This window comes from Oenanthe melanoleuca, chromosome 10 (assembly GCF_029582105.1).
Source record: "Oenanthe melanoleuca isolate GR-GAL-2019-014 chromosome 10, OMel1.0, whole genome shotgun sequence".
NCBI lineage: Eukaryota > Metazoa > Chordata > Aves > Passeriformes > Muscicapidae > Oenanthe > Oenanthe melanoleuca.
The window spans coordinates 8,212,919-8,235,382 of record NC_079344.1 but is presented as its reverse complement, the minus strand read 5'-3'; the positions used below and the strand labels follow the sequence as shown (position 1 = coordinate 8,235,382).

General features: G+C 43.6%; 1 protein-coding gene across 4 annotated transcripts in view; it reads left to right on the top strand.

The window, feature by feature from the left end:
• The window catches only part of HOMER2 (homer scaffold protein 2), a 55,111-nt gene extending 42,549 nt beyond the window's left edge, over positions 1-12,562 (top strand). The window contains exons 4-10 of one of the 4 annotated variants that reach the window (XM_056499885.1): positions 687-779; positions 1,741-1,755; positions 1,854-2,038; positions 3,517-3,673; positions 5,807-5,917; positions 7,884-7,964; positions 8,859-12,562. In XM_056499885.1, coding sequence (XP_056355860.1) covers positions 687-779; positions 1,741-1,755; positions 1,854-2,038; positions 3,517-3,673; positions 5,807-5,917; positions 7,884-7,964; positions 8,859-9,047 — 831 coding nt within the window. In that variant the 3' untranslated portion in view covers positions 9,048-12,562. The remainder of the gene's footprint in view (positions 1-686; positions 780-1,740; positions 1,756-1,853; positions 2,039-3,516; positions 3,674-5,806; positions 5,918-7,883; positions 7,965-8,858) is intronic. The other 3 variants (XM_056499887.1, XM_056499886.1, XM_056499888.1) reach the window with 3 other exon arrangements.
• Positions 12,563-22,464: the final 9,902 nt, after the last annotated feature.

Below are 22,464 nucleotides of genomic sequence, written 5' to 3'. Positions count from 1 at the left end.
GATGTTCTACAGCAACTCATAGAGGTTGGGATTGTTACCTTCCATCTTTATCTTTCCTTCCTCTCACCTCCCCCAGTTTGATATATCCCTCTTACAGGAAGCATTCAAGCCTTTATCTGAAGTCTTTTACTTTATTTTTGAAAGCAGTAAGAAAATTAGAGCAGAAAAGCTGTGTTTTCATATGACTCCATCATATATTGAGATCTACCTTCTCCTTTTTCTTATGTCTTGATAATCCCTTGCTTACCTCCTACAGATGAACTCATTTGCATTCTTTAATTGAATTCACTTGTTCTCAGGAATAGAAGACATTGATAATATTTTATCCAAACATATGTCTTTAGTACTTTTTTCTTTAATACACTGTCAACACCAAGGGAAACAGAGAAGGAGGAGAAAATAAACAGGACCAAATCAAACCAGGAGACACCAAATGTTTTTTCCTCCATGGGCTTTTACTGTGGTTAGCCAGAGTTACAGAGATGTCCCTCTTTTAGAAACAACACCACCATTTCTTTTGGGAGAACCATCCTGCCAAAAAATTAAAATGTTTTTTCTTGCCAAAAATTCTAAATTAATAAAATTAGTTGTTCACTTTTGGACATATATACCATATGAAGATAGCAATCTTAATGGTTTAATAGATGATAAATCATAATAATAAATACCTTTCATGCTTTTTCTAGTTTGCAGAGAAGTTCCAAGAAGTAAAAGAAGCTGCCAAACTTGCAAGAGACAGATCTCAAGAGAAAATTGAGACCTCAAGCAATCATTCACAGGTTTGTAATTTAGCTTTAATACCTGTACACATACAGGATAAATAATTTAAAGTTGAATTTTCAAATGGACTGTGCCAGCTTCTGGCAGCCAGCTTAAAGTATATAAAATGGAGATGGCTGAAGGTAATTGTCAGCTGCTGGACATTAGCATTGTCAGAGGAATATTTTTCATCCCTCCTGCCCTTTACTTTCATTTAAATCTAATTATTTTCAGCAGTCCTTGAGCTGTTAAAATGTTTTAATAACAGGGCAAGCTATACATCTTTGGTTTGTGCTGTTGGACATAGTTTGAGTCACAGGGAAGTCAGTCACTGTAGTGCTTCAGCACACAGTAAATGAGATTCATTGATATCCTTCTTTTTGTCATCTGTCCAACCCACCTGTGGGGTTTGCCTGACTGAGGGTGACTGGGCAGCTGTGGTGGGAGCAGGGCAGTGCTGCAGGGGGTGGGAAGGAGCCTGTGTTCATCTACTTTCCTGCAAACTGAAGGAATTGAGTGTTGTCCCATTCTCTCTACATGGCTGGCTGTATTTTCATGTATTTTAGGTAAGAGTGAACCCTGCTCAGCAGGTGTTCCTGGCCTGGGCTAATGTTTGGAGGAAAGTTAGATTTTGATCACAGAGGAATTTGGGTGAATGATCAGAAAAATCAGCTGAGTGATTTTAGTCTTGCAATCACTGCCACAAATATCAATCTGAGTGGCTGACTTTGGATGCTCATTTTGTAAAGATTTTGGTCATGGTCTTTGTAGTTCACTTTGTTTGTTGGTGGTCAGCACCAAGCAGTCTGTGAATAGTGTCTTTGTTTGTACTTTGTGTATTGTGTTGTTTCATTATCTTAAAAAAACTGAACAACTTTTAGAAAACACAAGCCTTATCAGGGAAAAGAACTTTTTAAAAGTTTTGAACACTTTAAACTTCCATTTGTGTATCATTGTAATTTTTTCATTCTTTTCAAACAGACCAAGATGAAAAGGGTATGTGTGTGTTACCACTGCTCTGCCAGGAGAGCCGAGGTCTCAGCCAAGTGGTGTGGGATCAAGATTACAAAGAAATTGGTGTTGTGGTCTTGCAGGAGATGCAGGAGACACCCAGTGTTCGTTTGTGTGTTGTGCTGCAGGAGTCTGGACGTGAAACTCCCTCTTCCACTCGAGCTTCAAGTGTGAATGGCACAGACGACGAGAAGGCATCACACGGTGGCCCTGCTGAGGCACATCTCAAATCTGAGAATGATAAATTAAAAATTGCTCTAGCCCAAAGGTGAAGTTTCTGTAGAACCTAAATTGCATCAGAAAAGTGTGCTGTAATTATCTGATGGATAATGATATTAGCAGAAATTATTCAGATTGTAATTAATTTTAAATGGTGCCGCAGAATGGATGAATGAACAGATTTCAGCAAGTAGCTCCTGTATCCAGTTGAGAAATATTTCCCATTTCATTTACTCCTGATGTAGTTGTGAAGAAATAAGCTCTCTTTTTTTCTGCTGATGCTAACTGTTATAACCATCTTCTTTCACAAAGTTTTAGAACTACAGAAATAACATTAAAGCCATAGGGGAGCAATTGCTGCTGATAACATGTGAAGCCAATCTTTCTTCCTCTTTGAGTTTGCTACACTTACTTTGATGAAAATAGATATGGATATTTAAAATTATGAAAGGGAATGAACTCAACCATACAAAGTTGAAGTGAGAAGTATAATTTCATCAGAGTGCTTGAAAGTCTTGGGGGATATTTCTAAATTGTGGACAGAGCCCCTTGAAATCACATTTTTTGCTATTTGCTTTGATAAATAATTTGAAAATGCTGAGAAGAGTAATTTGCAGCTGTAGTGAAAATACAGGCGTTGCAATATGCAAAGTTACAACATTAAAATAGAATAATTCTCTGCTGGGATCTTGCCTTGTCTGCCTCTTGCATGTGAATGTGTATCTAAGAATGGAAAAAAATCTAACAAGATCAAGCTACTCTTAAAAAGGTATTTAAAAAACAAAGCATCATGTAAGCAGCATTATCCAGTGAGCAGTTCCAAGGTTGCATATATTATGTTTGAAGTGCAACATCTCTCTTTATTGACATTTCAATAGCTTAACCTGTTTCAAACAGTAATGTTAGCTCATTCCTCTTGCTGAAGACACCTCCACAGGCAGGCAGCAAGTAGCACACAGGGAGTTTCAAAGCCTTCCTCCTGTTCACCCTCTAATCTTGTGCTCTGTGCTGCAGCTCTGAAGCTTTGGGGAATAAGTAGTTTAATTCTGCAGCATTATGTAACACTTTTATAGTTAAGACTCAGCATTAAAATAAATTCAAATATAGATCATGTCAGCCCCCTGCAATCTCCCATTTGGAATTGCTGATGTGCAGAGTGGCTGTGCTGCAGGGTGCAGGTGCCCAGCCCCAGGTGCTGCAGCTCAGGGGGAAGGGACCTGCACTGCCAGGTGTGCAGATGGGCAGCTGGACCCTACAGCCTGCTCTGGCAGCAGGGCTTCTGCTCCAGACACAGGCCACTGCTGCTGCAGTCGGTAGATCCCTTTGTTTGGACAGACACAGTCAAATTAAGACTTTTGTTCTCCGTGGGCAGGTAATGGCTAAAGGCAATTACACACATCTGAGCGCTCTTCCTCCTATTGCAAATTACTGGTGAGCACACCGCTGTGGGGAGTTTGCAGACAGGTAAAGAGTAACAATAACAGGAATACAAGGTGAAGCCTCCTCACAGTGTCCTGTTTTCCCCAGCTCATCCAACGTGAAGAAGTGGGAGACGGAGCTGCAGTCGCTGCGGGAGAGCAACGCGCGGCTGTCCACGGCGCTGCAGGAGTCTGCGGCCAGCATCGAGCACTGGAAGAAGCAGTTCTCAGCCTGCAAGGAGGAGAACGAGCAGCTCAGGGGCAAGGTAGCAGAGCATGGCACAGGAGAGCTGCCCCTCCACTCAGCTGCTCCCCCCATGGCTCGCTCTTTGGGATCTCTGCAGCTTTTCCCCTGTCTGCCGTCCTTGGAAGGGAGGTGGATGGGGAGTTGAGGCAGATGCTCCCCTCTGCACACAGGGCAGGGAGGGAGCAGAGGAGCTGCCACATCATTGAGGTTCCCTGCTTTGGGGTTTGGGAGATTTGGTGTCAGCAGGGCTTGCTGGCTGGGGTGAGAAACCAGAAAGGTTCTAAAAGTGGGGCTGCTGTTGCGTATCCCTTTCTAAGCTCACTGAAATCCTGCCAGACATGGATGAGCAGAAGGTGAGATTGTGGCCTGGCTATCCACAGGAACCCAGCCTGGGAACCAGTCAGTATCAGCAGCAGATCCCAGCAGTGTGCAGGGCAATGAGAGTGTGAGTTATTTCCTCAGCACTGTGGGCTGTGAGCCGGGTCCTCCAGCACTAACTAACAAATCATCCAGGAACCTGCCAGCAGGCATCTCCAAAAGCCTTCTCTCCTTCTTTACTGAGCACATTTCTCAGTTGTGTAAGATGGAGAGTTAGCACTGGCTACAGCAGAGAACAACTCAGAAGTTTAAATCTGTGAAGTCTCAGTTTAGAGCAGTCATTAGTACATCTTTCTGATAATACTGTGCTCTCTGCAACAGCCCCTATGGGCACAGGGGGTCCTGCTTTCCAGGAGCACTGCTTTTGCAGGGCTGTTTTCACCCTATTCATCCTAAATGTCTTTGGAAAAGCTGGATCCTTTTCCTGCTGCTTAGATGGATCACTGGGATATTTGAACTAGAAATCATATTGTATCAGTCTGGTGAGGATATCTTTTTGTTTAGTGTTTGCTTTTGAAGAGGGAAGGAATTTCATGTCTTTTTGTGTGTCAATAAACTGCAAGTAGTATTGCAGTGTTGGAGGTGGTTTGGGTTGTTTGTTGACACTAAAATTCTTTGTGGAACAGCCTTTTCTCTGAGGCCAGTATTCGCTGTTTATTCACTTGTGTTTTATGGGTGCACAGTGCTAACATAAAGATCAAACCAGAGCTGCATTAAATGATGTTACAGTAACAAATTAATATTAGTTGTTAAGTGATTTGGATTCCTATATCCAGTCTCTTTTGGATAGGGGAGAAGTGAGAGACTGGAACAGTATGTCATGGGAAAATACCATAATTTGCAAGGTGGTTATTTCCCTTTCTGTACTGTGGCAGGGAAAAGTTGTTCTCATCAACACATGCCACATCCCAGTAGCTGTACTAGAGAAGAAGATATTATTAAAACACCACCTTGCTTCCTCTTCAATGTCATCCTGCTGGTGACCAGCCAGACTCTGCAGCAATGCTGTCTTTATAATGCCTTTCTCTGTACAGGGAGGTTTTCTGAGGTTTTCCCCCAAGTAGGTTCCTTGCTCAGTGCTCACATTGCACCACTGCAGTGCCCTGGGAAGTTCCTTCTCCTGTATTAATTGGGTCAGAATTTTTTGCAGATCGCTCTACCTTCAAATGAGGGAAGTTATAATCCCAAAGCAACACAAAGCTGAGAATTAAAGTACACACTTTAATGAGCTGGTCCATTGGCCTGTGGGATGTGCCTCTCCTGGGAGCTGAGTCCAGAGCTGGCAGCAGGAGGTGTGGAGAGAGCAAAGCACATCCCTGGGCGAGAGAACAAAGCAGCAGATATTGCTCTGAACTGGTTCTCCCCCCAAAGTTTTGATGTTGTGTCCCTCATACACCAGCTAGAATAATAAGCAACCCCCAAGAGATTTCTTCTCCTTGTTGTGTTAAGAAAACCTATTTCTTGTAGCCTTGTGTTGGCTTCAGAGGAGTGAAGTGCAGATTTTATCCCCAGCTCCACTTGTTTTAGCAGCTCAGTCTTTTGTGCATTCCTGAGTACTTATAAGAGAGACTGTAAGAGAGAATAAATACAGACCCAGGGTTTCCTAGTGGATGTGTAAATTGACTCTTTTGAAGGAAATAAGTGATAATTTCATTGCTCTGAATCAAATGCTGTGATTTAGGAAACAGGTCCCATGTCCATTTCTTCAGCTGTGTTCTGCCCCAGATTTTCAGAAATTTGAAAAATTTCACTTAATGTCTGACATTTCTTAAAGATTGAAGAACTGGAGGAACAGTGCAATGAAATAAATAAAGAGAAGGAAAGAAATGCACAGTTGAGCAGACGTCTCCAGGAGCTGGAAACAGAACTTCAGGACAAAGAGCTGGTGAGTGCTCTGAACACAGAAATGGCATTTGCAGGTTTGAGTGGGGCTGGCTGCCTCTCTCTTTGGATGTAGATTTATGGAGTGGCTCACCTACCTGCAGAAGCAGCCTGGTGTCTTGGGATGTTGCCTGTTTCTAGGTTTTCCATGTGCAGTCCCTTATTTGGTGGTTTCTCCATCCAAGTTTCGTGGTGTGTTATGTGCTGTGACTGCTCACTGTGATTTGGCAGGGGTTAGAAAGGGATGCTTTTATGTGCACAACACTTGTCCTTGTAGGAGAGCCAGGTACCCAGGGGTGCCCAGTGCAGACAGATGTGTGCTGAGAACAGATTCACTTGACACTCGCCATGCTGAAATTTCCCATAGACATCAGGATTGCAGTTAAAAAGACATAATTTACAAAATAATTTGGCATTTGTGTAGTAAGTCTAGTTGTTTTTTGGGTTTTTTTGACTCATAGTTTGCAGCTTTGCTGGTTTATGGTCTCACTCTGATCTCAGGACTAATGCCAAGAGTGAGAAATTCAGATTTATCTAGAATACCCCAGTTTGTCATTTTTGACATTACAGGGTGTTAATTTTTCTGAGGAGGATGATGGTTTGGAACCCCAGAACAGTGGGGAAGATAATGTCACAGTGACCAAATGCTCTGTGCTGGCTGAAGAGGAAAAGCAGTGCAGTAAAGTTTGCCATGTGCCATTACAGCATCTCTGCTGGTGCTCTTAAAAGCACTGCTGTTAGGGGCTTTTGTGGTGGTGCAAGGAAGTAGTTTAGGGAGATGGATTTTGATGCACTGCCATGAATATAGTGTTTTTCAGCCCTATATTTCAAAGGAAAATGTAATGCTGTCTTCCCAACCTTTCTGTGACAATAGCATGTATAACAACCCTTATTCTCCCCTAGAATTCTCCTCAAGATTCACATTTTTACTGTACCAAATGAACCAGAAAATTGATTGACTCGTGAACTTTACAAGCCTGTCTTCTATTTAGTCTGAAAATATACTAACTTGTTTTAAAAATTCATGCTTACATTAGCATCTTCTCGATTAGCTCTAAAGCACCCATGAGTAATCTTCCATGGTCTGGAATCCAAACCCACATGAAGTCTGCTCATGGCATTGCCATCTAAGAGAAGCTGCTGATACCCTCCTCATGTAGGAGATCTTGTCCAAGTGGTTCCTCTCCCAAATCCACATCTCTCTGTTTTGAGACAAGGCTCTTGTTTGGAAAATGGCAAATGCTTTGTCTCAGTCCAGGTGGTCCAGGGGTACACCCCTGCATTCTCTGGAGACCAGCACCTACGTGGGCAGTTTCTGGAAGAGGATCTTGCACTTTTTTTTAAGTCAAGTTGTCTTAATTTCCAACAGAGACATTTCTCTGTTGCTCTTTCCATTAACTGCCTTCATCAAGTCTGCTCAACTTGGGTGGTGAGGCCAGAACCAAATACAGATTTTGGGGGAGGGGATAGGTGGGGGTTCTCAGAGCTGAACCATGAGGAAAGCCCATTACACCTGTGTTCTCTAGTGATGTCTCTATATGTGCAGCTGGTAAAGCCACTGACCTATTTTTTTTTGCTGTCATACATCATTGAAATTGTCTAATTTGCTCTTTGCTACCATCTATAAATTGCTTGTAGCATTACAGCCATTCAGATTTCTCTGGTATTTAATACATCTTTTGCATAGGTCTATGGTTTAGGTTAAGATTTTTTTAATATAATTCATGGAATTCATGCAAGAGATTGGATTACATTGCCTGTTTTAGAAATGCAAAGTAAAAAATACAGTGAAAAATGTATTCTTGTAGAAAATTAGCAATTTTGTAATGCAGGCAGGTTATTTTGATTATTTTCCATCCAAATACTGTGCAGAATACAATAAAATATGCAAAGCCATTTCATCTTTTCAAATTTCCATTATGTTTTAAATTGAAGCTTTCACTAATATTTTTCCTTTTATGTTTTCAAAGGAACTGGAAGAGCTTCGAAAGCAGGGTGAAATTATACCAGAGCTAATGTCAGAATGTGAATCTGTATCTGAACAATTACAGGTACAGTTTAGCAGTGAAATTAGTTTCAGAATAGTTGGTACCTTTCCTTTACTTTTTTTTTTCCTCTTAGCTGTATGCATTTCTCTGTTCAGACTTCAGTGTTTCAAGGCAAAAGAACTCCAGTTTGTAAAAACAAAAAATGCTAATTTCAAGCTGAATACACAGTGCCATTCCCAGCACAAGAGTGATGAAATAGCTCCATTGCAGAGCTTGGTTTGCCTGGGATCCTGTAGCATCCATCTTCTGCAGTTCCAGGCTCTCCTGTATCCCATGTTTCTGCTGCTCTGGGCTTGTGGAGCTGCACCAGCCATGAGCTGGACTTTGGGCTTCACCTCCTCGAGCTGTGTCGTGTGCAGAAGCAATAAATTAATACATGAAAAGACAACAAAAATGAGCAGTCTCATCAGTGAAGTAAAATCCAATCAATAAATAAGCTATGACACAAAATAGAACTTTAAAAAAATACCAATAAATCCCAAAGGGCTGAATAAAGCAACTTTATTCCTCAGAGAGTGTTTTCTAGGTTTGTTTTTCAAGGTTAAACCATCATAGATAATTCTGTATGTAGTTGATGGCATGGTATCTAATCCTGCAACTGTAGCAATGACAGAAATGTATGCACAGTGCACGATTTAAATCCAGCTGAATTTGAAGATATCAAGCAAATGACAAAGTCTGATGCAAAGCATCTTTTCCAGTTAATCTGTGTCCTTTCCTGTGTGGGCACTTAATCTGACAAGCTCATGTCAAGGCTCTCAGAGGTCCTTGTGTTAATCAGTTTACAGAAGTTGGAGCAAATTCTCACAGCCCAAATGCCATTTGTTGCTTTAATCTATGAAATGCTGCTCATCCTTCTGCTCTGTGATTCTTCTTATTGTCTCTTTTGTCTTTAAGGCTGCTGAGCAAAAGAACAAAGATCTTGAAGAGAAAGTCAGAACACTAAGGACAGAAGTTGAAGAGAACAAACATAGGCAGACCAACCTTAAAACTGAATTAAAGAATTTTTTAGATGTACTAGATGGGAAGATAGATGAATTACACGATTTTCGACAAGGACTGTCTAAACTTGGGGTTGACAATTAGATGGCAATAGATCTTTTTTGTAATCTAGGGTCTGGATGTTTGATGTTTTGTTGATCCCAAACGTGTGTTTTACAAAATATAACTAGAATGTTCCACTTGTTTGCATTGGTTTTGTACATAGAGGCTGAAAATTTGCTGTGGGGTTTATTTGGTGGGTTTCTCTTTTTTTTTTTTTTTTTTTTTTTTTTTTTTTGTTTTGTTTTTTTTTGTTTTGTTTTGTTTTGTTTATTTACCAAACCAATTGTGCTGCTCACTGAATTCTGTTGAAATTAGAAACTTTCTATATTGCTGCTCTGGCTTTGTGGGGTTGGGTACAGGTAGAGGGTTCTGTCTCAGGAATCTGGAACTAGATCTACCTTAAAATGAATATGCAGTTAGTTGTTGCAGGGAAATTTATATCTTTCTTAAGGGCTGTTGCAACCATAGAAACAGAAAAGAAGTCTTTTTCTTGTCTGGACTATCAGCACTCTTAGCAGAATTGACTTTATTCTGTGGTGGAGCAGAGATTAGCTGGAGCCCCTGCAGTTTGTAAAATGTGCCTGTGATGAGCTGCAGTCAGGAGAATCACTTCTCACAGCTACCAGTATCTTTAGGGACCATGCCAATCAGGCCTGATTCACCAAAAAAAAAGCAGTGGATTTCAGATAACCTCTGATGGAGGTTTCATGTGCTTGCCTGGACCCATACAGCACAAAGTCAACAATGCAGAAATGAGTTTCAGCTCTTGAGGACATGTGTCTTACCAGTCAGTGAGGACAGCTTCTCTTGCCTGGCAGCATCACCTCTCTCCTGCCTTCAGTTTTGAACCCATATAGTTCCATCACTGTGTGCATCTCTGAAAAACACCCACCTGAGTCTGGGGACAGGTATTTATTTTTAAAAATTATATGTTGCTGGTTTCTACAGAGCTTATGCCCCTGATTGTTGTTGATTGATTTCTGCAGCAGTAAGGAAGGAGACATGGGTGTGAAAAGCATCATAAGGTTACTGAAGGTGTTGCTCAGAAGCAAATTTCTGCCTAGGAGATTGGCAGGGTGATGGCAATGTGAAGTCAAAGTCCTTTCCTTTGATTTCTGCATTCTCTGGCAGTAGTGTAGTCACAAAAACCCCTCAACCCAAGAGGAAGAAATGCTCTTTTATTCTTGAACTGGTTATTCAGCAGCTCTAAGAGTGTTTTGAGAAATGCAGGGTCATACCCTGGCCTTCAGTGAGAAGGAAGTTCAGTTTGTCACAGACAGGGGTGTCAGAAGGGCCAGAGAGGAGAATCCAGCCCAAGCTTTGCTCTTTCCCCTAAGATTTCCTCCAGCTTCTTTCTCTTATTTCTCCATAATCTGTTTTCAGAGTGTTTACATGGGATCTTAATTAATTCAGGAAGGTACTTGTGTGTACATGACATTGTTGTTTGCTTGATTCAGATGACAACTTGCTTAAGCACTGTATTAGTGCTTCCCAGCAGTGACTGATATAACATGGCCATGCTTTTCTTGGAATTTCAGGGCTTTTTTCTTTTTTTGGCACATCTTGATTATTAAAGTGACCTTTAAAAGAAAGGTGGGTTGTAGATGAAACATGCATTGAATACTTTTTTGCAGATGAATATATAATCCCCGTGGTGGAGATAGAATCTGTCTGCAGTTGTCTCTTGAATTTTCATTTTATCTATTACATTATTTCATTACCTGTTTTTTAGAATGGACTTTGAGTATTTTTGCTTTTGCTCCTTTGAAACAATGGATGTGCAGTTAGGACCTTTCATAACCACTATGACCATTTAAATCTCTTTTTAAAAACTTGTTTTAGGCTGTTGATATTTGAAAATAAAAATAAAAGTCAGGTACATAGCACGTAGGCGTGTGAAAATTAGACTTTGCCAGCATGGAAGATTCAACAGTTGCATAATGTGGGGTTAGATCAGACATCTCAGAATTGAAAATGACGTCAGAAACTGTGTGGTTGTGCACAAATAGTCTCCATTTTTAGTCTTTTTATTTGATAGAAAGTCAGATATACACCATAATTTAGCAGGCAGCTCATCCTGCTTCCCTTTTCCTCCCAGGCTGCTTTTTGGTCCCTGCATCAGCTGGAAAGCACAGGATAACACAATTAAGATCTGCAAGCAATACTGGCAGTCAGGGCCCTCATTCCTCACAGTGGTTCATTGCTTTTGTACCAAGGACCCTGCCCTATCTTCCTTTTCCTGCTGAGTAATCTTAGGGCTTCTCTCTTTGTTTTAACATAAATTATGTTTTTAGCATGATGCTGGGTAAAAGGATGCAAAAGGCTCTGAGAAAAAAAAATTACATTATTTGGCTTAATCCAGATCTTTGTTTTCCACTTTAGTCAGGTCTAGCTCAGATCCAGTTCATTAGGAATGTATTAAGCCACTCTTAAATTGCAAGAGAAGTGTTTCCATGGGATTGCATTGATTAAACAGATGGAGTTTGTTGGTGGCACATTAAGCAGTGCATAGCTCTGACACAGGCAGTTGTTTCTGGGGAACAGTGGAGTGTCCTTAAAGAAATCCCTGCCCTGCCTCTTCTCTCTGCCCCAGATGTGTGTGTCACATATCTGCCATTGCTCTGATGTTGAGTTTAGGGATGCCTGTACACAGCTTTATGCTGGGGAAGCTCTGTCCTTCAAGCCTCCAAGGGCTTGTTATAATTGCCTTCTTTCTTTTTCCTTCCCAGGAAGGAAAATAAGAGAGCAAGTTGAGAGCTTCTGTGTATGATCATTAAACTTCCCAAAACACCATCTCTTTTAAGCTTTCCATCTCTTTCATTGTATTTTTCCTCTTGAAGAGAAAATAGCATGGCAGTGCATGCTCTCAGGAGTGTTTGGGCATCAGCTGCAGCTGCCCTCTCCAGCCTGTCCCTGTCCCTGTCCCTGTCCCTGTCCCCACCCCAGGACCGATGGTGTCACACTCTGCTTGCTCCTTGGTGCTCTCTGGTGGCCCAGCACCACCCTGTGTGCCAAACTGAGAGCCTCACCCTGCTCCTCTGAGACTCATCCAGCACTGAAATGTCTCCTCTGTCCTGGTGGGAGCAGCAGGGCAGCCAGCCTTCCCCACCAGAATGCACACACCATCCTGTGGATGCACTGAGCATCCTTCTGTGCACAGTTGGAATTTCACCTGTCCCTGTGGGCACCCTGAGTTCAGCTGGCAGACACCTGCTTAGGGATGGCCCTAAACACTGCCAGGGCTGAGAAATACTCCTCCCTGTCCAAGAGAGGATCTGCAGGGTTTGTCTTTGTTTCAGAGTGCTGTGCTAATCCTGGTTTCCTGTCAGCAATGCCTTGGTCAGCACTCCACTTGCACCTGCCTGAGCACAGCTGTGCCTTGGGTGGCTGAGTTCCCTTTCTGGACACCCTCCAAGTGGTTTTTATGGCAGGATCTCTCCTACCTCACCTTCATGGGCTTTCATTAACTAAGGACCTGTGCTTGGTGCTTCCCATGTGGGTTTCTGTCAGCTGCACCACCATGGGTCCTGCCTGCCTGGCCCTCCTGGGAGCTTCAGCCAGAAAAATCTGTGCTGGCCTCCTGGGACACCAGGACAGAGAGTGTCTTACTGACCTCTGGTGAGACACTTTGAGGTGATGCTAGAGCTGCTGAATAATGCTAGGGTTTGAGGGGTTTTGACAAAAATGAGAAATAAACAGATATACCTTGTATCACAGAAAAGCAGAAGTGACATAAAAATGGATAGAATAATTTTCAAGGGGAAAGAATATTCCATCAGGTATTTTGTGAGGTATTTTGGAAAAATACCTTAGTCTCATATTAGGAATAATTTCAAAATGAGAAAATGGAACTTTGTTGCACAGCTCAGAATAAAGAAGGTTAACCTTTTTGGGTTTTTATCATTTGGCTGGATCTTCCTTTGCCAATTTTGAGTCAACTTCACAAGTAGTTCTGTTTGGCCTAGAAGTGCATTTTCAGCAAATGCAGTACTTTGCAGTGTTCTGTCTACACCTAATTGGTGTCTCCTTTACTAAGTGAGCTCACTGAAGAAAACTGTCTTTTCTTTGAGAAATTCAACACCACCTGCCATTGTCTGTATCCAAGCATTCAAAAGATGCACTTCCTAAAAACAATTTTACACTGGGTGCATCTGTGGCCAGAAAACAAATGTTATTTAGACAATATCTTTTTTTTCTGGACAAACACCTGACTTGTTTTTTTCTGTGAGCGATTTAGGGAGACCAATTCTTTAAAGGTGCTGGGTGGGTTAAGGTGAGCAGGAAGGGTTTCTGCTGTTCTGCCTGCTGTCCCTGCCACTGCCATTGTCACACAGGGGTACCAGCCAAAGCACTTGTGGTGCTCAGGCCCCTGCTCACCTCCCCTGTCCAGTGATGGCTCAGTTGGGCACAGGGAACACAAACCCCACTGGCAGCAGGGCACAAATTGTCCATAGACTTCTGCTCTCTTCTCTATGCTGTTTATTTTTTTCCCCAAGTGTTCATTTATTTTCCTTATTAATTTTTTTTGCCACCTTTGGCTGTGTCCTAAGTGACAGAAGGAGAATTCCCTGTTACTGTCACCACCTTGCAGTGGTGGGAGTTTCTCAGCTACAAGACCATACTCTTATCTTGGCAGAACTCTTCAAGACATCAGTGGCTTGTAAGGAATATAGTGCTGTCTTCCTGAGCCTATGGATTAACAAGGATAAAACCCCTGTCAGGGTGAAATGCCTCACTCAGCTTAATGTGTGCCCAGTGCTGAGTCTGAAGGGAAGAGGTGTGAGGGGAGGCAGCAGCAGCAGTTTTGTTTTTTGGCCATTGTTTCAGCAGAGATTTCAGTGCAAGATGTGCTCTGCCCAGGAGTGTGGATGTGCTGAAGGGCTGGATGGCTGCATGATCAGCAGCTCACCCACCTTTGTCTGGGCAGTTCTGGGATTGCAAATATCAGAGAGTCCTCAGCACATCCCAGGAGGTGTGAGGGGTGGGAGGGCAGCATCCACACACAGAGCTGAGAGAGCATGGCTCTGGTTTGGTCAGACACTTCAGTCAAAACCAGGAGGAGCTGCTCCTGTCCCACAGCCCCAGCAGCACCTGGGACCTTGCAGAAGGGCAGGTCCCGATTTTGGGGGGCTGAGGGGCAGCAGGGAGCCCCAGGCTGGGGCAGGGTCTGCTTGTGCACACGATTTGGCAATGGTGGGACAAGAGTTCCTCTAGAAGCACCTGTGTGAGAGGCAGAGCAGTAGAGAGCAGGCACAGCTGGCCCCACAGCCTGGCAGGGATGCTGTGCAACAGTCAGGCAGTGAGTGACAGATGTGATTGATAAGGGCTCTGCTGCAGAGCTGCAGAGCTGGTCCTGGCCAGGAGGGCTTTGCTTGCATCCCTGGGGGATGTTGGATGTCCAGCCTTTGATTTTCTACTGTGTTTTGTGCTAGCTCTTCTTCTTCTTCTTCTTTTTGTTTTTTTTTGGTTTTTTTTTTTTTCTTTAAAGCAGGTAGCCTGAACATACAGTCTTCAGATGAAGGTGCCTATACCTCCAAAAATTTTATATGCACATTTTGAAAGTTAGTTAATTTAATTTAATTACCTAATACTAATGGTACATACAAGAAAGGCACTTGAGAAAAATCTGTCTGCTATTGTATTTTTGTTTGGGTTGGGTTTGTTTATTTTTTTAACACTGGTCAGCAATAATTATTTTAGCCATATACTAGCTAAAAAGACTGATATGTAAGATTTGTGAACTAAGCTTCTAAGTTTGCAGGATTTTGATTAATCTGGGTGTGTGATGAGGAAGCTATGCTCAATAAAATAGTATTTTGCAGCATTTAGATGTTTTCATTTAATTGCCTAATAGTGATCATGAACATAATAGTCTATAAAGCTCATCATGAATGACAAACAAAGCACATTGTTTTTAACATTAATATATCCCTTGTAGTTGAAAGTTCTGAGAGTGTACTAGTGTGGTCTGCTATACCAAAATATTTAGATTATTATGAGATTTTAGTACTAAAGGTAAACATACACCCTGTTTTTACTGTTTCAAGTAAAGTTTAGTGAATGACAATTTGTTGATATACAACTGTGGGAAAACACTGCAGTGCTCTAAATGTATATTTTTTTTTGGGTTTATTATATTTAGTATATGTTTCAATGAAAACTGAAGTGTTTACTACAGTTGGATCATTGTAAAAACATCTCTTACCTCATTTTGTCTGCTGTACAAAAGGACTATCCTCCTTTTTTTTCTTTTTTCAAATTGACCATAGACAGTCAATGTTACTATTTAGATTCCTAGTAGCAGTAAATGCTGGGTTTTATATCTATAAAATGAAAACTTGATTTTTTTCTTTATGAACTTATTATATAACTTTGTGATTTTTATCTGATTTTATTGTAACATAAAGTTGTTTTATGTAAAAATATATAGTTTAAGTAAAATCTCTTGTCTCATTGTCTTCATTGATTTCAGAAAATTAATATGATGGAGACTGCAAGTCTGAGCTCAATGGAATGGTGTCCTTTGATTAGAAGAATGTGGTTTTGGTCTGTATGTATGGTATCAAGATTTGGAAATCTCAAGAACTCTTTTTTCAAGAGATGGAGCTTTAAAATATTTGTCTTGCTTCACTTTGTTCCCTTAGCCCAGTCAGAGGGGGTGCAGGATTAGCAGTACTTACATGACTGGAAAAGCAGAATTTATAAATAATTGGAGATGAAATTTTGGATTTATTGTGTGCTGAGAGAAGCCTATTGTCAGGAATCAGCTTTTTATTGCCCTGTTTGGGGTGTGCTCAGGACTGAAAACCCTCTTGTGGTTCCTGTGGCTGATGGAACTGCCCCTGGTGGCAGCTGAAGCTGGTGCTGTCTGCAGAAATTACCTGGGGCTCAGGATTAACCCTCTGTGTTGAAGCAGGGAGGTTGTGACAGCCATGAGCTGCATCAGCAGTCGGTGGAGCCTGGCAGAGCCTGGCACTGTGAGACAGCAGCACTGGGATCCAGCCACACACAGCACTCAGCACTCTCAGCACTGCTGTGCTCATCATACACAAGCAGGTTTCTGTCTCTGCACCAGGCCAGGCTCCCCCAAAGGAAATAAGAGGGTTTGAGGATTGTTAAGTGGCTGCAGCTCGTTGTGCCTTTGTTACTCTGGGCTACAAGGCTGCAAATGTCAGCGTTGGGGTGAGCAAGAAACTCATCTGCCCCTGACCTTTAGTCAGAGCTTTCCTACCAGAAGCCATCAATAGCTCTGACAAGCAGTACAGCAAATTCTTGCAGTCTGAGTAACCAGGGACTACAAACCAGTAGCTACAAAACCAGCTTATGTGCACTGCAGTAAAATGCAAGTAACAGTCTCTAATTCTTACTGAAGAACACTCCCATTTATCTATTTGGATAATTACGTATGTTAGTACAGCAGAAGTATCTGTGAGTACATCCCATCACCTCCAGTTATCAGGAGCAAGCCTCATTCTGTTCCTAGCAAGCTGCTGGTCCCTCTGAGGGCATTCCCACCCATCCATGTGAGCACTGGGCAGTGCCCTGCTGCCCATGGAGGTACCTGTTTGGTACAGCCACACCTGGCACTTCTGTACCCTGCTTGCCTCATTAAGCCCAGGGCACATTTTTAGCATCAGAAGGTCTCTGGTGTGTGTGCAGGGCTGCTCCTTGCCAGCTGTTCTTAGTGCAGGTGCCCAGTGGTTCCAGAGGAAACAGCCTGGGCTGGGAGCTGTGAGTGATGCTGCCTGCAGGGGTATCTGCTGCTGCTGGCTGTGATCCCTTAATTTTCATGTTTCCTGTCAGAAAATTAGGGAGCCTCCTCAATGGGCTGTGTCCTTGCACAGTCACACATTAAAAAGTGTTTCACCTGGCTGTGAGCTGCTGAGCTGTGATGTGCCACCTCGGGATGTCTGGTGGGAACATGAGCTGAACTTTAAGTGGATGAACTACCCTTTAATATGCACTTCTTTTGGACACTTTGGGTTCCTTCACCAGCATAGGAAAAGACAGGCCATAATTTCTTTCCCTTTGGAAGGGGAAGGCTGTAAAGGGGAAGGCTCACTGTGGGGGAGGCCTGTAAAAAGGTACAGGATAAGATCCCTGAGCAGGAACAAGCCTGCTCTCCCCATAACATGTGTAGCTGGTGACTAGGTTGAACTTATATAAAATTCAACATTATTCAGTCCCACACACTTTTAATTTTCCATGCTTTTCATCTAAAGGCATGTCTGCACCAACAAGGGAAGAAAGGAAGGTATGTTAATTATATATTATTAACTGTCTCCCCACTTCCTAGAAGACTTGAGCATTTTTTCAAATTCACTGCATACATTTTCTTTAATTTATTTTTCACTCCTAAAAAGTAGCCAAAATCCTGTATAAAATTTTAATTATTTACAACATTAAATATCTTTTACATAACCAGCATTGCCAACCAGAGCAGAAGAGCAGCATCAGTGAGACTAATACATAATGGGCTGTTCTCCTGAGAACAACTGGAATGTTAATGTTAGATGCAAAAAGTGTCAGCAGCAGCTGAAAAAGCAAAGGCAGGTGATGAGAGGAGCTCAGCCTGACCTGCAGTGGTGGTGCAGCCCTGCTTCAGCCACCAAACCCACTGGAGCAAAGTCCAACCATCCTTCAAAAACAGAAAAAAATGCTCTGCCAGGTGCAGTGCCAGGTTTGATTTCAGTGAGCAAGGCTAAAATTTGCCATGCAAAGGCTCGTGGGGCAGCTTTGCTCTCTGTGCCAGAGCTGCCACACAGCTTTTGAATTTGTCATTGACAACAGCAGGGCAGCAGTGCCATGGAGCTGCTCAGGCTGTGGAGATCTGAGACCTGGTGAATTTTAAAAGCATAGCTAACCTTTGCAAGGCAAACATTCTGATCCTCTGGCCATAATGCATGGCTAGGAACATGTAACAGATCACTGCAGCCCAGTGGTGCTTAACTCTGAACTCTGCCTCTGGACTGTTCAAAGATACATCTTTGTGCCATGAAACTCCCTTTGGCTCTCAAAACTTTTCCTGAACATTGAACATATTTTAATAACTTCAGAAATGTTAGATCTTCTCAGAAGCATTGTCTGCAATGGAATGATCTCTGAATGGAAAACTGAACTATGAAAATTTGAGATTTTTGTGAGCTGTTGTGAGGCCCATCCTCTGGTTTTGAGGCTGTGTTCCAGTTGTGCAGGCACAGCAGCAAGACACACCTTACTGAATCAGTCCTGCTCTGTTCTCCACCACAAAATGGATCTCTTCATAAACACCTATCCTCCTGTGTTTGTGTGCTTGTATCCAGGGTCCCAGAGCAAAATCCCATGCAGCTTTCCAGGACCACACTTCTGTATTCATGGCTAGATGCTGCAGTCAGAGCGAGCTTAAAACCCCTGAACAACATTTCTTGACTATGGTTTGCATTTAATTAATCAAGTTTATGAGCAGATACATCTATTGGCACATGAAACACGTTGGTTTGAGTATTTTTGTTTTCCTTCCATGTCCTCTCCATTCATTAGTACTGGCAGTCTATGAAAAAGAAATCTGTGGCTGCTGTAATCAAGAGAGATTGAGCTCTTGCTTTTCTCCTGACTTTTCATCATTGAATATGATTTGTTGCATATGCCCTGGATTATGCTTAATGTATGCTGGCTGGAGGGAATTCAGACATTTGGGGAATTATAAATAATAGCAGCACTGGCAACCTTTCTGCATTATCATGTCACACTCAAACATATCAGCTTTCAAAGCTATTTACATTTAGTCTTTTGCCACTGATTTTCTTGCTGCCATTATCAGTGGCTTTAATTTTTCTCTGGATGCAGGTTTGTAATGTTATTAGCCCGAAGACAAATGTTGCAAAACAGGATGCTGGAGCTCCCTGAAGAACAGAGACCTGGCTCTGAAACCTGAGAAATTGCAGTGATTCACTAATCACTCCCTAGTGCTGTGGAGGTCCCATGGCCACCAGCACAGTCATTTCAGTGGGTGGGGAATGGCCTTAGGACAGGGATGAGAGATGGAGGAATGATGTTTAAAGACCAGAAGGGGAAGAGCAGCCAGCCCTGTTCTCTGCAGCAGATCCTTGCTCACACAGGCAGAGAGCTTCTTTTGGCAGGAGGTGCTGCTGGCTGCTCACCCCTGTGGCTGCTCACCCCTGTATCTGTTCACCCTGCACACCCTGTACATCCTGCACCTGCTCACCCTGCTCACCCTGCACACCCTGTACACCCTGCACATCCTGCTCACCTCTGTGGCTGCACACCCTGCACACCCTGCACATCCTGCTCACCCCTGTACCTGCACATCCCTGTGCCTGCTCATCCTGCACACCATGCACACCCTGTACCTGCTCACCCCTGTATCTGCTCATCCTGCTCACCCTGCACACCCTGCTCACCCTGCACACCCCTGTACCTGCACATCCCTGTACCTGCTCACCCTGCACACCCTGCTCACCCTGCTCACCCTGCTCACCCCTGTATCTGTACACCCTGCACACCCTGCTCACCCTGCACACCCTGCTCACCCTGCACACCCCTGTATCTGTACACCCTGCACACCCTGCACACCCTGCTCACCCTGCACACCCCTGTATCTGCACACCCTGCACACCCTGCTCACCCCTGTATCTGCACACCCTGCACACCCTGCTCACCCTGCTCACCCTGCTCACCCTGCACACCCCTGTATCTGTACACCCTGCACACCCTGCTCACTCCCCAGGACTCCATCCCATCGGGAGGATGGGATGGCTCCGCGTTCCCCACCAGCCTGGGGAGCGTAGGCACTGGATCCTGTTTGCTGTCACCTCTGCTTCGCAGGAGGAGCCCGTGGGAAGGGCAGTGACTCACTGGCTGATGAATAAGGGATCCGAGCCCGTCTCCAGAGTGGGACAGACTCATTTCCTCACCCCCAGTGTCTGCCGTGCCCACTGCCAAGGAGCCGACACATGGTACCACGCTGCTGCTGGAGCTGGCAGCATTTCCACTCCCGGGTGAGAACAAGATGGGAACAGGGGTGGAGCAGAGGCTCAGAAAACCCCTTTGCCAAGGCTCTGCAAAGACAGCCGCAGGATGATGTTTAGACTATTGCCTATTGGGGTGGAAGGGAGCTGCAAATGTCTCTGTGACACTGAGAGCAAATAACAGATGCTCAAGAGGGGCCAAGGCTCCCAGGAGGACACGGATCTGCTCCCCCAAGCTGCAGCCTGTTCAGCCTTTCCCCAGGCTGCTGCAGTGGGTCAGGGCTGTCTGTGGCCCCTTTCTGCCAGAAAACCCCTGCTCAGAGCTGGCCCCAAGCCACAGCCACATGAACGTGATCACCTGCAGGCGGCTGCCCTGGGAGGATGCTCTCCCCCATCCTCGGCACTTTATGGGGATTTGGGGCACGAGGGGGATCTAGTGCAAAATTAACAAACATAGTTTTGCTAAATATGTTTTCTAAGCAGTTTGTGGCTCACTCTTACTGCAAGAGCAAAGGCTTGCTAAAGATGGCTTGTTTTACAAAGCATTTTCACAAGTATCTGGGCTGTTAATGTCACTGTTACCTGAGCAGATTTAATTGTGTTGCTTCTTGCTCTCAGCTTGGCGTGACATGCCGAGAATGAAAATCACATACCTTTTTGCCAGGAAAAAAATGCCATGTTCTGGAGCAGTTTTGAGTGTTCCCTCCAGGGATACATTCACATATTGTTCTGAGCAGTTTTTGCTGCCAAGGTTTGTTGTGGCATTTATTAAAAAATGCTTTCAATACCATTCACCTTTTATGACCACCATGGGTTTAGTTGAAATGATGTGTCCCTCTTTCCTTCCAATATCACGTTATTATTGCTGGCAGTACACAGATGTGCTCTCGGATGCAAATACAGCTTTTGGAATTAAATCCGTGCTTCTTGAGTGAGGGCATGCACAGCCTTGAGTTCCATTTTCTCCAAAGGGTGCACACTCTTATCTTCCAACCATTTCATAGAGGAAGGCTGAAAAGAGAAGCATTTCCCAGCTTTTTTGTTAGTTCTAATGAATGCCTTCACACTCACCTGTTGTCCCTCTTTCTCCTGGTATACATATGCATCTTTTTATTTTAGGGGATAAAAGAAAGAATTAATTGAAGGATGGATCATGGGTGCTGCCCTGAAAACCTTCACCATTTCAAGCCCTTCTATTCAGACCTATTCCATAGTTCCCACAGTCCCACAGGTGCATGATGTGACACACTTGCTCAAGCCTCTATAAATCTGGGTCACTTCCAAGTGTTCACACTCAGACTTGATTTGCATGATTCAGCACCATTTTGCAGAAAAAAAAAAAAAAGAGCCAGTATTCATCTTGTGGGCCAGCCGTGCACACTGAGCTGGGGGATTGCTGTGGAGAAGCTTCACAAATCCCAAAAAGCAGCCTGTCGACAGGAATGCTGACAATTCCCAGGCTGCACTGGCACCTCCTGCTATGGCCACGGTGCTCTGTGCCCCAGCACTGCTGCCACGACTCCTCTCTTGCTGTGATCAAAGCACTGGTGTTTCAAAGTGAAGTTCTTTTAGTCAGACCAAGTAGTCTTTGAATTCATTAGCTTTAAACCTCCATAAAAATACTGGCAGCTGCTGTCTGGACTGTCCTCATCACAGAAAGATCACAAGCCACAGTAATACTGGCTTATAGAAATTGATCTCTTTACCTAATGACTGGGATTTCCAGCAAATGTGTGCATTATTAACTCTTTAAAGCCAGACTACTGTATTTTTTCAGTCTAAAAAATCAATTTCTGCAGGTGACAATTAGGGCAGATTATTCCCACCAAGGAATTAATTTACTAGCCCAGAGTGAGGTAGTTTGAGAAGGGTATTAATGTCACAAAAGTGTCCCAGCATTTTTTCAGGTTAATGTTAAACTGGTCTGGCAGAGCTGGTTATCACAGATCCAGCCCATCAGTGCAGTTTCTCCCATTCTGCCCATTAGCCCTTGCACTTTGCTGACAGTGCATGGCACCAGCAGCTGCACCAGACATACTGAGGTGAGGAGGCATCTGCTGAAGCCTGGGCTCAAATCCAGACTAAGGGCTCTCTCCTTTTGGCACTTGCATGTAGTTTTCTAGAGTGCCCCACCAACCTGTGGCACTGGGCTTAATTCTTACCCCTCCTCCACAGCCCAGTGTGGTCATGGTCACAGAAAGACAGAAGAAAAATCTGAGGGCAGCCTAAAAAGGTTTGTTTGAGTATTGGGCATTGTTTGAATTTGGGCATTTCTCAGAAAACAGGCTGTGGCTTCCCCTGCAGAGCAAACTGAGCCCCAAGGCAGCAGGACATTGAGCTCACCCGGCCATGGGCTGCAAATCTCTCCCTGCCACAGTCAGCAGCACCAGCAGCGTCCCAGGGTGTTTATCTGACCTGCTCATAAAGATTTCCAGTGACAGAAACTCCACCACCTTTCCAGGCAGCCTGATCCTGCTCCTCTCTGCTCCCAC